This window comes from Geotrypetes seraphini, chromosome 1 (assembly GCF_902459505.1).
Source record: "Geotrypetes seraphini chromosome 1, aGeoSer1.1, whole genome shotgun sequence".
Lineage (NCBI taxonomy): Eukaryota > Metazoa > Chordata > Amphibia > Gymnophiona > Dermophiidae > Geotrypetes > Geotrypetes seraphini.
Window position 1 is genome coordinate 3,996,966 of NC_047084.1, and position 16,422 is coordinate 4,013,387.

General features: G+C 44.4%; 1 protein-coding gene and 1 long non-coding RNA gene across 2 annotated transcripts in view; one reads left to right on the top strand and one right to left on the bottom strand.

Moving 5' to 3' along the window:
- The first annotated feature begins 107 nt into the window (after positions 1-107).
- Positions 108-16,422, top strand: part of LOC117346839 — a 30,586-nt gene continuing 14,271 nt past the window's right edge. Inside the window, exons 1-2 of the long non-coding RNA XR_004536668.1 lie at positions 108-263; positions 13,158-13,382. This is a non-coding gene — a long non-coding RNA (uncharacterized LOC117346839). The remainder of the gene's footprint in view (positions 264-13,157; positions 13,383-16,422) is intronic.
- The window catches only part of RFESD (Rieske Fe-S domain containing), a 67,632-nt gene continuing 52,433 nt past the window's right edge, over positions 1,224-16,422 (bottom strand). Inside the window, exons 4-5 of the mRNA XM_033916129.1 lie at positions 6,484-6,541; positions 1,224-1,281 (exon numbers count right to left, since the gene is read on the bottom strand). Of these exons, the coding sequence (XP_033772020.1) occupies positions 6,485-6,541 (57 nt within the window). The 3' untranslated portion in view covers positions 1,224-1,281; position 6,484. The remainder of the gene's footprint in view (positions 1,282-6,483; positions 6,542-16,422) is intronic.

The window sequence follows — 16,422 nt, forward strand, 5'->3', positions numbered from 1 at the left end:
CCTTTAAGAGTAAAGTCCAGTGGGATTTTTTTCTTCAGGCAAAGGCTGAAACCACAGGCATATGATATCATGCTAGAGCAAAGCCCCCTTCATGTATTCAAGTGGTGTGTTCTCGTGAATTGTTGGTAGATAGAATGGGTTGTGGTTATGTACTGAGGTGAAGTGTTTTTTTTTCCTCTCGTCCTTGAAAGTTGCTATGTGGTGGTGGCGTTCCACTGAAAAGCTTCTCCTTGCTGTTGGTAAAGGATCTAGGAATTGGGCAGGTGAGAAACTTTCCCTCCTAGTCCTGTGTCTTTCATGGATGTTGATACTAAAGAACTGACAGCACACAAGATTTAGTTTAAGTATAGTTAATGCCTGTGTTTTTATGCATACCTGTTAAGAGTGACAGTATGCTAATGTCCTAAGACAACCAGAGCCTGGGACCAACATGATTTGAATAATGACCAGACAACAAAAGGTAGAAAAAATAATTTTATTTTCTATTTTGTGATTACAATATGTCAGATTTGAAATGTGTATCCTGCCAGAGCTGGTATTAGACCGCGAATGTGAGCTAGGATTTAAAAGAGAGAAGAAAAGTCTTTTTTGTTTGTTTATTTTGATTATACCACAGCGTCAGTGTGGGTAGGAGCGGGCAAAGGGGGTGAACAGGCTATAATATAATATACAGCTTTTTGCACATTTGTAGCTTTGCACATAAAAATACCGGCTCAATGAAAGATACCATTTACCTGTAAGAGTGGTGTCTAGACACTTATGTGTTTTGAACATTACAGGTTTCTGAGAGCGGTATAGAACAGCAAGAATTCTTGTTATTATTAGTCCTCTATTTTGTTTGTTTGTTTATAATATAAACCCACCAGGATGTTAAAAAATACCAACCAATTGGGCAGGAAAATCTAATCGAAAAATCGATTCAATAGGTTGAATCGAATCAAAATTTTTTTTCCTGAATCGGGCAGCACTAGTAGGCATCTGGATTTCAGCTTTCTACCTAAGAGCCTAAATTTGGCTTCCAGAACCTCCCTCCCATATTTTCCTTTGTCATTGGTACCTATATGTACCAAGACAGCACTATCTAAAATCCTAAGCCAGACCCTGCTCTGCCTGCCAGAGACAATCTCTAGCAGTATCTGTTTTAAAAAAGTGTTTCCATTAATTTGCTTACCACAGAAGTCAGACTTACTGGCCTGTAATTCCCAACTTCTTCCTTACTTCCACTGTTTTGTAGAGGGACCACATCCACTCTTCTCCAGTCCTCCAGTACGACTCCCAACCCTAGAGAAGCATTGAAAAGGTCAGTCAGTGGAGCCACAGTAAGCAAAGTTTGTGCAGTAACTGTTATTGGTGCTCCCAGCATGTTTCTGTACAATTGCACATAGACAGTATAGAGACTGTAGAACGGATGCATCTATTGCCTATTTAAGAAGCAGTAAGTACAATTGCTCTGTCTGCAACCGTGACAAGCTAAGGCTGGCTTAACCTAGAAACATAGAAAGATGACGACAGAAAAGGGCTATAGCCCATCAAGTCTGCCCACTCTACTGACCCACCCCATTAAGTCTGAATGCTAATTACCTAGTTCCTTATCTCGACCCTCGTAAGGATCCCACGTGAATGTCCCATTTATTCTTAAAGTCAAGCACGCTGGTGGTCTTGATCACCTGCACTGGAAGCTTGTTCCAGTGATCTACTACTCTTTCTGTGAAGAAATACTTCCTGGTGTCACCATTAAATTTCCCTCCTCTGAGTTTGAGCGGGTGTCCCCTTGTGACCGAGGGTCCTTTGAGAAAGAAGATGTCGTCTTCCCCTTCGACATGTCCTGTGATGTATTTAAATGTCTCAATCATGTCCCCCCCCTTTCCCTGCGTTCCTCTAGAGTATAGAGCTGCAATTTGTTTAGTCTTTCTTAGTCTTTGACCAGGGTGCCAGCACTAAAGGGCGCCAAATGCCTGGACCGTGACAACACCTCACCCAGCCTAGGTTAGGCTGGCAGGTGTTGTCCTAACCTAACCCAAGTTAGGTTAGGCTGGCAATAGCAAGGCTAGTTTGCTCCCTCCCTCCCAAGTGCAACTTGGCGGCATAATGGCCTCGAAGTGATGTACTGACTCCTAACAGGCGTGGCCACATTTCTTCTCCCACCATTCCTCATTACTTAACCCTTCAAGGGAGCGGACCTATGAGAGCACTTAGGCCTGCCTCCTTACTGGAGCAGGCCCCTGATACATAGAACAGCTGGCTGGGTGCAGTGCAAGGCATGCTGACATTGGGATTGGATATTGAGCGCCCAATGTGCCTTCTAGAGAGGCGTGGGATGCTGACACATTTAAAGTGCTTCAGGGTCTTCCACAGTGTCTCTTTGCCAAGTCATCATTAGAGGTGCTCTTGCTCGCCGACACCATCCATACCGAGGTGCTGAGAGTCCGAGGCTGTTGTGCTGACCTGCCTGCTTGGATCCACGTCTGCTATGCTATACCTGCCTGCCTGGACCTCCTGATTAAAACCTAGGTTCTACAAGTTTTAGGTAAGGGGGCCTGGTCTCTTGATCCAGGCACCGGGGGGTGGGGGTGGGGGGGGCGGGGGTGGAGTGTAAACTGCTATTTGCGGGTGAAGAGGGGTGGGGAATAGTGGAAACTGATGTTTGGGGAAGGAGATGTGGGAGTTGGAAGCTTTCTGACTGCTGGAGGGAGGATGGAAAAAATATTCTGGCTCAGAAGGGGAAGGAAAGCTGGGCAAAGAGGGGACAGGAGGGGAAAGAAAGCTGGCAGAGAGGAGAAAATATTCAGGGACAAGAGGGGAATGAAAGTTGGTGGAGAGGAGAAAATATTCAGGAACAAAGGGGGGAATGGAAAGGTGGGAAGAGAGGAGAAAATATTCTGGGGCAGGGGTTGAATAAAGGGAAATTGGCAAAACAAAGATTGTTGCTAGGAAGGGAGAATGAAATTATTTTAGGGGGCAGTAAAGAAGAAGAAGATGCTGTATCACATAGGGGAGATTTTTACAGTTCAAAGGGATGGATGCTGCTATACCTATGGGGGTGAAGTTTCCATTCTAATATTTCCTCACCTAGTTTTTGGACACTGATCAATCCAGTTTTCTGGATGTTCACAGTGAGTACACATGAGAGGCTGGCTTGCATGCATTGCCTTTGTTATATGCAAGCCTCCCACATGCCTTTGTGATGGATGTCAAGAAAACCATAATGTCAAGGTATGTCCTGGGGACTGGGCTGAGGAACATATGGTTAAATTATTGGATTGCATTTAGCTTGGTTTCTGTTTGGAAACATTTGGTTGTGGGTCTGTTTTGAAACATTTGATTGTGCTTCTGTTTGGAAACATTTGATTTGTTTCTTGTATTTTGTATTTGGTTTGATTTGTTTCCTCACCTACTCCTTGGGGCACTGACCAGTCCAGTTTTTTGGATATCCACAGTGAATACACATGCCTGCAAGGCTTTTGCTATTTGCAAATCTCCCATGTGCCTGTGTGATGAATGTCCAGAAAACACTGAAGTGAACTGCATCAAGGGTCATAAATATCTCTGAGGTATTAATATACAGGAAATGATGCTTTTTTCAAATGAAGGAAAACTCCAGAATGAGAGGGCATAGGATGAAATTAAGAGGTGATAAGGCTCAGGCGTAATCTAAGGAAATACAGAAAGGGTGCCAAGTTTCCAAGTTTATTTAATCTTTGATATACCGTTTATCAAAAGCATACCTAAACGGTTTACAATTATCAAAATATTAAAATATAAAAACTTAAAAATAAAAAGTAGAGGGGGCGACAAAGCCGCGCTAGCAGCTGCTCTGCGCTAACGGCCCCGAAGCCTATAAAGGGCTTCGGGGCTGTTTCCGCGTGGCTTTGTAAAAGAGGCTGATAGACTTACTGGTACCAAAAGGGAAAGTGGGAAAAGGTGAGAGCTTAAATACAATGATAAAATAAAATCTAAAAGGGAGGGAAGAGAGGGAGGGGCTTAAAACACTAGGATAGGGTAGTGGTCGCTTCTAAAGAAGCGTTTCTGTTCGGTACTGCCGACTGCGTAGAAGCTGTTAGGGCTTTTATTGAAGAGGCAAGTCAGAATGAGTAGGCGTCTTTGAAGAGGAATGTTTTTAGTTTAGATTTGAACTTTTCAAGAGATGTTTCTTGTCTAAGATCCAATGGAAGGGTGTCCCATAAGGTGAGAGCAGTGACTGAAAAATAGTTTTGTGGGTGGAGTCAAGAAATAATTTGCGAATAGAGACAGAAAGTAGATTTTGAGTAATGGAACGCAGATTCCGGGTAGGGGCATATGGAATGAGAAGTTTGTCGATGAATGCAGGTGAATTGGACTGCTTGGTTTTAAATATTAACAGAATTGTTTTGTAAGTGATGCAATGAGGAACAGGTAGCCAGTGGGCTTTGAACAAGAGGGGGGGGGTCACATGGTCGAATTTTTTAGCTTTGTAGATGAGTTTGACTGCAGTGTTTTGTAATAGTTGAAGCCAGTGAATTTCCTTTTGTGTAATACCTTGATACAAGGTATTGCAGTAGTTAATGTTGGGAGATAACAAAGGAGTGAATCAGAATGTTGATGGAGGGGGGATCTAATAGAAAAAGGATAGAACGGTTGAGTCTTAGTTTGTAAAAACACTTGAGTGACATTGCTGATTTGATGATGAAAGTTGAGTGGATGTGCAGAATAAAATGTGACAGAGTGATCCTCAGTCACTTGCCTCTGCTGTTGGTGTTGGGTTCAAAATGGAGTTGATTGACCCCTAGTGGTAGCCTCACAGTACTACCACTAGGGGGTGCCATTTTGAACGCAAAATCAAAGCAACTTGGGATGGCTCTCTTTTACCCTGTGCATTCATACTAAAGATGGCACTATTTAATTCTGTTTCATTAATGGTTGGGAGTTATACAACACAAGTCTCCAATACTTCACCCAACCTCCACAATATCCAACATCCCTTTCCACAAAATTACAAGTTGTTCCACATGCTCTCATATAGTTCAAATCTGGCAAAATGTGGCCTCAAGTACACCTACTCCACCCTTAGTAATGTTCAATAGAGGTAGGGATACCGGTGTATTTTATTCCTCATTGGCCCACATTCTTTTATTGCAGTTATTTAGGTAAACTTTTTTTTTAACTTTTTATCTTTTTTATCCACCATAATCTTTTTAGAAGTTTTAGATTATCCTTGAGATTATTCTATTTAAACATATTAAACAAATAGAATAATCCTTGAGATTATTCTATTTAAACATATTCAAATAAATTGTATACTTAGCTTAGTATGCTACTGGGTTACATGATCCGACATGTTTCGCAACAATTTGCTTTATCAAGGATCCCCCAGAGCCATTATGTCCACCATCGTACTCATCTTGCAAAAAACTCTGAGAACGATGGTGGACATAATGGCTCTGGGGGATCCTTGATAAAGCAAATTGTTGCGAAACATGTCGGATCATGTAACCCAGTAGCATACTAAGCTAAGTATACAATTTATTTGAATATGTTTAAATAGAATAATCTCAAGGAAACTTCTAAAAAGATTATGGTGGATAAAAAAGTTTTTAAAAAGGTTTACCTAAATAACTGCAATAAAAGAATGTGGGCCAATGAGGAGTAAAAACACCGGTATCCCTACCTCTATTGAACATTACTAAGGGTGGAGGAGGTGTACCTGAGGCCACATTCTGCCAGATTTAAAATATATGAGATCATGTGGAACAAGTTGTAATTTTGTAGAGAGGGATGTTGGATATTGTGGAGGTTGGGTGAAGTATTGGAGACCTGTTTTACCCTGGACATTATGGAACACTCCAGGGATTTTAGTGCAGTAACTCATGCCTTCAGGGGTGGAGATGGGGGTTTGACTGCAGGGGGCTCTCATATACTTAAAATTAGGTGTGCAATTAATTGCACATCCAGTTATAGAGTAGGTTCTATTACACACATAACATAATTAGGTAATTGGTGCTAAAGTGACACTTTATTAATAATTGGTGTTAACAAACACTAATTGGCATAGACTTATGTGCCTATTCTGTATACTGAGGCCCAGATTCTATGAAAGGCCCCTGAAAGTTGCCTAGATCGGTATGCTTGGCTAATCTAGGCACCTAACTTAATTTTCTTAATTAGCAAAATCGGTGCTGTTAATTGAAAGCGCCATTAAAAAATTTTTAAATAATTAAAAAAAATTATCTGGTAGGTGCCTATCCCAGTAGGCATCTACCACTTCAAGGGTAGGCATCTACACCAAGGTACCTACCAGAAAGTAGACATGGTTTGGGGTGTGATTTGATGTAGGCACCTAACCTAGGTGCACTCATTTAGGTCAAGAAAACCCTAGCCTAAGGTTTTTGTACTTACTGGCATGTGATAAGGAAGCACATGCCAGTAAGTACAACACAATCTCATATGAACAAACACTTTTTTTTTTTTAGTTTGCCTCACACTTTACAGAAAGTTAGCTTGGCTTACCTCAGCCAAGCTGTATAGGCATCAGTCTTTTTCCCACAGCTCTGCCCTCAGCTGATATCTAGAAAAAAAAAACAGGAGTTCACCTCTCTCGCTCAGGGACCTCCCAGAACTGATCCTAGGTTCATTCAGATAGTCTTCTTTCTGCCTGAGGACCACCCCTGTGACTCAGCAGGACTGCTGAGCCCAGTGCATCCCGGGAGCTGTAGTTTCCACACTATTAGGCCAGAATCCTCTGCGGTCCAGTGATAAGGGCATCATTATTGAGGGAGAATCCATGACTCTTTTACATGGCGCATAAGATTGCTTAGTTGCTGCTAGGTGGATGATTGACAACTACACTCAATGGCACCTATGAATTAGGTCACTATCAAAAAATGGGGAAAAAAATTCACACAAAAATATTAAGGGTAATAACAACAGAGTTCAAAATCCTTAATTTCTGCAATTCCTAAGGCATATCAAAAGGAATTACCGTATATACTCGAATATAAACTGAGATTTTTGGGCCATAAAAAGGGCCAAAAAATGGGGGTCTCAGTTTATATTCAGGTCAACACTGACCCACCCTCTCCTGACCCTGTTGCAGGCCTCTGCCAGGCCTGCTGTGAGACCTGGTGGTCCAGTAGTGGCTGAGACTGGAGGGATCCCTCTCGCCTCTTGTCCCAGCCGATTCTAAGAATTTTTACCTCCTTCCCGCCTCCACCGCGCATCTTTAGTATCCCTTGTGGTCCAGCAGTGAATTGCAGCAGGAGTGACCTTTCTTTGCTCCTGCCCATGCAGAGCCACTAGCCGATTGGCTGCCATGAGTAAGGGGTTGGATGCAGAGCCTGGCAGAGCAGCGAGGGAGGGGGAACAGGGTGCAGAGCCTGGCAGCGCAGAGCAAGGCAAGGCACTGCACTTGATTGAATATTAACCTTCCCCCCAGTTTATTTTCGAGTCAACCTTTTTTCTTTCTTTTTTAGGGGGAAAAAAAGGTTACCTTGTTTTATAGTCAGGTTGGTTTATATTTGAGTATATGCGCCAGCTAATTTTTTTATATATATATACATCTTTGGAAATGTAGAAATTAAGGGTGTTGAACACTGTTATTGTTTGTTTATTTATTTGGTTTTATATCCCATCCTCCTAGGAGAGCTCAGAATAGGTTATAAGTTTACATGCATAATACAAGCTAGTAATAAATAACATGACAAACATGGCACAGTGTGACAGCATGATGAGCACCGCATGACAACCACAGGATGGCAGACATAGTCATATATACAAGCATAGTATGATAAGCATAATATTACAAGCATGGTAAACATAGCATTATACATGGTGTATTACATATACAAATGTAGCGTGGCAAACATAGCATGGCAAAACAGTATACAAAATGTGACTAACAGTATGATATGACAGTATGGCACTTAACATGATAGAACCTAGCATGGTGGACATGGAATAGCAGATATTGTGTAGTGGATATAGCATGTTAGAATTTATAGCATGGTAGACATGGTATGGTATGGCATATATACCATAGTAAGAAAGATACAATGTATAGTTGAGTGGGAGAAGAAGGTGGGAGTATGAGAAAATGTGGCAAAGCATTGTATGACAAAGACATGGTGGCTTGGTAGGATAGAGCATTATATGATGGGCAATATAAAGTGCGACAGTTCTTCATACAGTGGGCAAAGCGCATTATAGTGCTTACATACATTCTTATAATCTATGAGTTAGGCACCATTTATAGAATCAGAGCCTGAGTGCCTAAGTTCTATAGCGGTACTGTTGTACTTGAAGAAACTGACTTGAGTCAGTCTCTTCAAGTACAACTAAGCTTCTTTTCTGACTCCTTTTGTTACACTGTCCCTGTTCTATTGGAAACATAAGTTCTATAGCGTGCAACTGTAAAGGGGGTGTTAATGTGGGAGCGGCATGGATGGGTCAGGGTTGTTCTGACTATTGTTGCGCACACTTTATAGAATAGTTGCACTTAATGTCCAACTGCTGCTTTATGGTGCCAGCATTTACATCTGTCATAAATATAGCACATGTGGTCGCCCATGTGGCACATAACTGTGGACTTGTGCTAGTACAGGTAGTCCCTGAGTTACAGACACCCGACTTAAGTACTTAAGAACGCGGTCATGGCTTCATTTGATTCACTGAGCAGTATTTCCAGTAGGGGATGGACTCCTACAACTCTACCGCAACAGGTTTTTTTTCTCTCGGCTTTGAGGATTCCTCAACCGCACAGATTTTCACCCAGGATTGTTTTTAGTCTTTGGTCCACGAGTTTTTGTATCAGGAACTTCAGGGACCCCTGAGGAAGACAGGTTTGTTGAAACACAGACCGTGTTGGGGTCCATAGTTCCCAGCGTTTTGGGTCCTAGGTATTTCCTCATGTAGATTATTGGACTGTATTTTCAATAAAGCCTGCATCTTCAACACCATCTTCTCCACAGTGTTTTTGTTCTCGTCAGGAATGATACATGGCCACATTAAGAACTGTGTGTGCTTGTGCATGCTTTACCTTAGAGGGAACACTGGACTAGGGACAGTTGACCCTTTTTGTCAACTGGGAGTAATGGTAAGCAGCAAGAATCTTAAAATCTACAAGTTCTGAGTTACTAGGGTTAACATATTTTAGTCTGGAAAACCCCAAACACATGACCTTGCCCCATTCCACCTCCAGCTCTGCCCTGTTCCACCTCAGAGCCACCCAGTTCCGCCTCCAGATCTGCCCTATTCTGCCCCTCAGCCCTGCCCTGTTCCACCCCGAGCCCTGCCCCCACAAAGCCTCTTCTCTTCCCTGACAAGCTCTGACCGCATTTGGAGGGCCTCCAGCCTCACCCTGTTCTGCCCCAGACCAGACCAGTTCTGCCTCCAGACCTGCCCCATTCTGTCCCCCAGCCCTGCTCTGTGCTGCCCCCCCCCCCCCTTCCCTGACAAGTTCTGACCGCGTCTGTGTGATGCCATCCATACATGATCAGAAGCCCTCCAGATGCGGCCCAGAGCTTATCGGGGACTCCAAAACCCGGACAAATGCCGGATTTTGGAAAGTCCGTCCAGGTTTTCCCAGACGTCTGGTAACCCTATGAACTATATACAAATCTGACTTAAGAACAGGTAAGGCTAGACTCAGTTAGGGCCCTGGTCTTTGACCTAAGGGCCAACGCGGGAACGGACTGCCGGGCACGATGGACCACTGATTTGACCCAGCAGTGGCAATTCTTATGTTCTTAACAGTTTTAAAAATGTAACTCGTTCTTAACCCGGGGACTGCCTGTATTCCCTAACAGACTTTCCGCACAAGTCTGCCATTAAAGCACTTAGTTTTATGGTGCCTCTAAGCACCATTTATAGGATTCCTCCATTATCCTCCAAATTCTGAATATGGCGCCTAAGGTTGTGCATTCCCTCTGCTGGAACCCCCAAAGCTGTTGCCCCCACCCCGAATGTCCATGGCAGGAGGAATGCCCAATTCCTCCTGCTGCAACCATTCCAAGACATCCTCCAACAAGAGGGATGCCCAGTCCCTCCTGCTGGAACCCCACCCCCCACCCCCCGAGACATTTCCCAGCAGAAAAGATGCCCAGTCCCTCTGCTATAATCCCCCGAAGCCACTTCCCCTACCCTGAATGTCCATGGCAGAAGGAATGCCCAATTTCTCCTGCTGCCAGCACCCCAAGACATCCCCCAACAGGAGGGATGTCCAGTCCCTCCTGCTGGAATCCCCACATCCACCCCCCAAGACATTCCCTGGCAGAAGCCCTGAAGTCGCCCACCCCATCCCTGAATATCCTTGGCAGGAGGAATGCCAAATTCCTCCTGCTGCCACTACCCCAAGTCATACCCCGGCAGGAAGGATGCCCAGGCCCTCCTGTTGGAACCATCCACCCCGAGACATCTCCCGAAAGGATGCCCAGTCCCTCCTGCCAGAAACCCCCACCCCCCGAGATGACCCCCCAAGAACCTATTGAGTTGGCTAGCTGGATGGATGTGTAGGAGAGGCCTTAAGCGCCTGGGCCAACCCGGAATCTTAGGCCTCTCTTGCAGTGCATTCTGGGATGCACTGGGAGTGGCTTAACACTCTAATTGGTCAGATCCCTTAGGTAACTCCCATGAGGGGCAACTTTGCGCAGAGGCATAGGTTCCCTGCCACGGCTGCTGATTGCGGCAGGGAGATTCCCTTGCCATGATCAGATCAGCGGCCGCGTGTATCTGAAATATGGATCAGGATTTTGCTGGCCTACATTTCAGATGCCTATCGCGGCCCTAGGGAGAAGCCTAAGGCCACCTAAGCATGTTTACGGGTGTGGCAGGGTGTGGGCATGGTTTTCCCTGGAAGTGGCCTTGGGCATGCTTAAGCATCCCTTCACATCTTTATAGGCACAAGACAGATGCCTTAAATGTAGGCCTGCAAAATACAGGCTAGAGAATGACACGGTGGCGGTTTACCCGCGGCCACCGCATTTTAGCCGTGGGTCACCCGCCGAAAACGGGGAAGAAAACTAGCAGTCGCTGCGGCGATGGGGACAAGGCCATTCACCGCCCGCGGGGCGGTGAATGGTCTTGTCTCCGCAGTGAGGTATCAAGATCGCGCGGTCCCCGCAGCCACCGCCCGCCCGCCCGTAGAATTTAGCCAGCTCCCTCCCTCCACCTCACCTTAAATTTCGAGTTTTCCGGCTTCCTTTTTTCCGAGCCGCACGTGTTCAAAAATCCGTGCACGCGCGGCTGCGCGAGTCAATCAATCTTCTCCTCTGACGCAACCGGAAACAGGAAGTTGCAGGAGAGGAGAAGTTTGATTGACTCGCGCAGCCGCGCGTGCACGGATTTTTGAACACGTGCGGCTCGGTAAAAAGGAAGCCGGAAAACTCGAAATTTAAGGTGAGGTGGAGGGAGGGAGCTGGCTAAATGCATGGCTTTTTGAACGCGTGCAGCTAGGGAAAAAGGAAGCCGGCAAACTCGGAACGAATATAAGGTGAGGTGGAGGGAGGGTGGGGGCTGCTGGACCATTCTTCATTACTTTGCCATACTAATTCCATTCTATGTTAGGTGCCACGGACTCAGATTCGAGTCCTAGCGATGATGAGTTAAAGATCCCAAAAGAAGCCAACTTCTAAATCCAGTGGTTAGAGCTACACTACACTCCTTGTGACCCTGGGCAAGTCACTTAATCCCTATTGCTTCTGACACAATGGGCAGTTCCAAAGACCAAGACTGGCCAGTGTCAAAGACAGGATGCTGAGCTTGATAGACCCTTAGTCTCCACTCTTTTTAGTGATCAACAAAGTTCTATGTTTCTATAATCACCCTAATTCTGTTATCATTGGACTAGATATTCAAAATGATTTAAATGGCCAGGACAGGCTCCTGGCTGTTCAAATCATCTGTCCAGGGCTAACCAGGCATTTTCAATCTTCATGTTCAGCCCAAATGGTGTCACACAATTCAGCAAAAATACCCAATGTTGTTCCTCATAATTTAAATATTGCTCATAGAAGGAACAACATTGGGTATTTTTGCAAATGGAAGTTGGAGGGTTAATTCCCTTGAAACAGCCAATTGAGTGAAACATGAATTCATGCTGGGACACAAGATAGGTTGAATTTGTTTTGAATTTAAAAAGAAAAATGATCAATGAAGAATACTATAATGGCAAGAAAATATAATGATAAAACAGCAACTAATTTTGCCTATTTTTATATATTAAAAAAGTACTACATAAGGTGAATGTCCATATTGCTGTCTGTTGTTCTGCTGAGCACTGGCATTGAAACAGCAAAATGCATTTATTGCATACTTGTCCTCTGTCGGAAACATTATGGTGGTATATTAGTTGTGTTAATAAAAATTTATAAACAAAGCCCTGCCAGCTGAACATCTCTTTCTCTAGTTCAGCAGCAGGAACTTTGATTTATAAGAATGGAATACGCTAAATATTAGAGTACTAAGGCTTATATGGATGCTGCGGGGACGGTGACGGGGCGGTGAATGGGATGGCAGTGGCGGTGACGGGGCGGTGAAAGGGATGGCAGTGACGGTGACGGGGCGGTGAATGGAATGGCGGTGACGGGGCGGTGCAGAGGATGGTGGGCCGGGGACGGGGCGGTGACGGGGACAGATTTTTTTCCCGTGTCATTCTCTAATACAGGCCCACATTTAAGGTATCTGTTCAGTGATGTAGATGTGATTCTTTTTAGGACGCCATACATGATTGACATGCGATCGGCATCCTATAGGGAATCAGTCCAATGATTTTCCACTTTTTTTCATTCCGTCAGAAAGATATAGAACAAAAAAAGTGGAAAAATCGCTGGACTAAGTATATAGCCCTTGATGGAGACTGCCCCAATTCTGTTAGTTGGGCTGAGAACTTTTCAGCTGCCCCTCATATAATGATCTAGTGAATGTAAATTTATCTCATGCATATTCATTGTGGATATCCGGCAAACCATCTCAAGTGTCCCAAAGACTGTATTGAGAACCCCTGCTCTAGAGGCTATTTTTAAGTTATGGGTTTTTTTTTAATGAATTAATAAAAAAGTTTTGCTTTTCTTTAGTCTGGAAAGTCACACCAACAAACATAAACACTAGCTCTCCAACCTGTGGAGGCCTTTTATGCAGATGGGTTGCTATTTGATTTATCTTTACACTTTGCCTGTTTTCTTGTTTTTCAGTCTAGAGAACCAGTTTTGACAACATCCAAAACTGTTCTGGCTAAAATTCTCAATTCCTCCAAGGGAGCAGCAGTTATTGGTGGACTCGTCAACCTTTCCAAAATAACAACCTCGACTGCCAGGTTCCTTCAGCCTCAGCTTACAAACAAATTTGTCGAGCTAAATAGCCTGTCAAATTCTTTGTTGAAAACACAAAACATTTATAATCATCCCTTTAATTTTCTGGTAAGAGTCAATCCTATCATCAGTGATGCTAGTGTATAAGTAGACTGAAATCTTTGCCTATGAAAAAGCAAATCAGTTATAATATGGAAAATGTGATTTTACTAAGACTGGCATTTTGCTGCTTAAAAGTTTAATAAAAATCATAGACAAAAAGGGATTCTCTAAAAAAAGGTGCAGTAGTGGCCAGGGCTGTGGAGTCAGAGTCCAGGAGTCTGAGACAATTTGGGGTACCTGAAGTCGGAGTTATGGGTACCAGAAACTGAGGAGTCGGAGTCAAAGGATTTATCTACCGACTCCACAGCCCTGGTAGTGGCATTAAACATTGTTATGATCATCACAGAATATAGATGTTACAATATTGTCAAGAAACTACCCATGCTCAGTGAAAGCAGACAAGCTACAAGGGGATGCTGAAAAATTCTCAGCCCAACCAACAAAGTTGGGAAAGTCTCCATCGAAGGCTATACACTTAGTCCAGTGATTTTCTACTTTTATCATTCTGTCGGAAAACTACGGAACAAAAAAAGTAGAAAATCGCTGGACTAAATACGTATATAGCCCTCAATGGAGACTGCCCCAATTTTTTGGTTGGGCTGAGAACTTTGCAGCAGTCCCTCATATATTGTAGTTCTAGGTTTAGTTTTTAAATATTAGACAGGGTCACTGCAATATAGAATACTGAATCTTACTAAACATGTTAGGAAGTTTCCTCAATCTACCCCCACCCGCCATACCACAGCAGTCCTCCTTTACTATCCCTCCCAAGGCCTTCAAAGCCTCCAGTCTCCCTCGCGCCTGGCATAGGAAAGCCTAGTCATCCAGCACAGAGGCAGCTTAAATTGTCTTGGGGGTGGGTTAGGGACCCATAAAGAGGAGTACCCATGCCCATAAGACCCTGTAATCACTGCATTGAGGACAACAAATGGGACGTGGCCCTGCCAGGGTATAAACTCTACAGGAGGGACAGGGCACACAAGAAGGGGGGAGGAATAGCACTGTATATAAAGGACTACATTCCTTCATCCAGATCAGAAACAACAATAAGGGCAGACAGTCTGGAGTCACTATGGGTTAAGCTAACAGGAGGGGAAGGAGCTGACATCAAATTGGGACTTTACTATCGCCCACCAGGACAGCCAGAAGCAAACGACCTGGACCTGGAGGCCGAACTGAGGCAGATGTGCAAAAGTGGAAGGGTGGTGGTTATGGGGGATTTCAACTATCCGGGAATAGATTGGGACACTGGGCACTCAAATTGCACGAGAGAAACTAAATTCATAGAGGTGATAAGAGACTGTTTCATGGAGCAGCTGGTCACAGAACCAACACGAGGGGATGCCACTCTAGACCTAATCCTCAACGGGCTAGAAGGACCCGCAAAGGAAGTGGTGGTACTAGCACCGTTAGGGAACAGCGATCACAACATGATCCAGTACAAATTAAACATGGGAACATCAAAGGTGAAAAGAACCACAACGACAGCACTCAACTTTAGAAAAGGAAACTACAATGACATGAGGAAAATGGTAGGAAAAAAGCTCTGCTACAGCTCAGGGAAGATGAAAACCGTAAAGGAAACCTGGACACTGCTTAAAGGCACAGTGCTCGAGGCGCAGGACCTGTGCGTCCCAAGGTTCAGGAAAGGGTGCAAAAAAAATCGAACTAGAAACCCAGCATGGATAACAACTGCAGTTAATAAGGCGATAAGCAACAAGAAATCATCCTTCAAGAAATGGAAAAAAGAACCAACAAAGGAGAACCAGGAAGAGCACAAAAGGCACCAGAAAGAATGTCATCGAGAGGTCAGGAAAGCAAAGAGAGAATATGAGGAAAGACTGGCAGGAGAAGCAAGAAACTTCAAACCCTTCTTCAAGTATGTCAAAGGGAAACAACCAGCCAGAGAGGAAGTGGGACCACTGGACGACGGAGACAGGAAAGGAGCGATAAAGGAGGAAAAAGAGATAGCTGACAGGTTAAACAAATTCTTCTCGTCAGTCTTCACCAGAGAGGACACATCCAATATCCCAGAACCCGAGGTGATTATAAACGGGGAACACGACGAAAAACTGGTACAACTAGAGGTAAGCAAAGAGGAGGTCCTCAGACAGATAGATAGACTGAAGAGCGACAAATCACCAGGCCCGGACGGCATCCACCCAAGGGTACTAAAAGAACTGAAAAACGAAATAGCAGAGACACTCCGCCAAATATGTAACCTCTCCCTAAAAACTGGAGAGATCCCAGAAGACTGGAAAATAGCAAATGTCACGCCCATCTTTAAGAAGGGATCAAGGGGTGACCCGGGAAACTACAGGCCTGTGAGCTTGACCTCGGTTCCGGGAAAGATGATGGAAGCAATGATAAAGGACACAATCTGCGAACACATAGAAAAAAATGGACAACTGAAGGCGAGCCAGCATGGCTTCTGCAAGGGAAGGTCATGCCTCACAAACTTGCTTTACTTCTTCGAGGGAATAAACAACCAGATAGATAAGGGGGAATCCATAGACATCATTTACCTTGACTTCCAAAAAGCCTTCGACAAGGTACCTCACGAACGGCTATTAAAAAAGCTGTGGAACCACGGGGTGCAAGGAGATATCTACCGATGGATCAAACACTGGTTGGCAGGCAGGAAACAGAGGGTTGGAATAAAGGGCCAATATTCAGACTGGCAATGGGTCACGAGCGGAGTTCCACAGGGGTCGGTGCTGGGACCTCTATTGTTTAATATATTTATTGATGATCTGGAGACCGGGACAAAATGTGAGGTTATCAAATTTGCTGATGACACCAAACTCTGCAGCAGGGTTAGGAACACAGAAGACTGTGAAAACCTGCAAAGGGACCTAACGAGACTGGTAGACTGGGCAAATAAGTGGCAAATGAGTTTTAACGTAGAGAAATGCAAAGTCATGCATGTAGGGAAAAAGAACCCGATGTTCAGCTACAAAATGGGGGGAACACAGCTAGGGGTGAGTAACCTTGAAAGGGATCTGGGAGTTATGGTTGACACATCACTGAAACCATCGGCACAGTG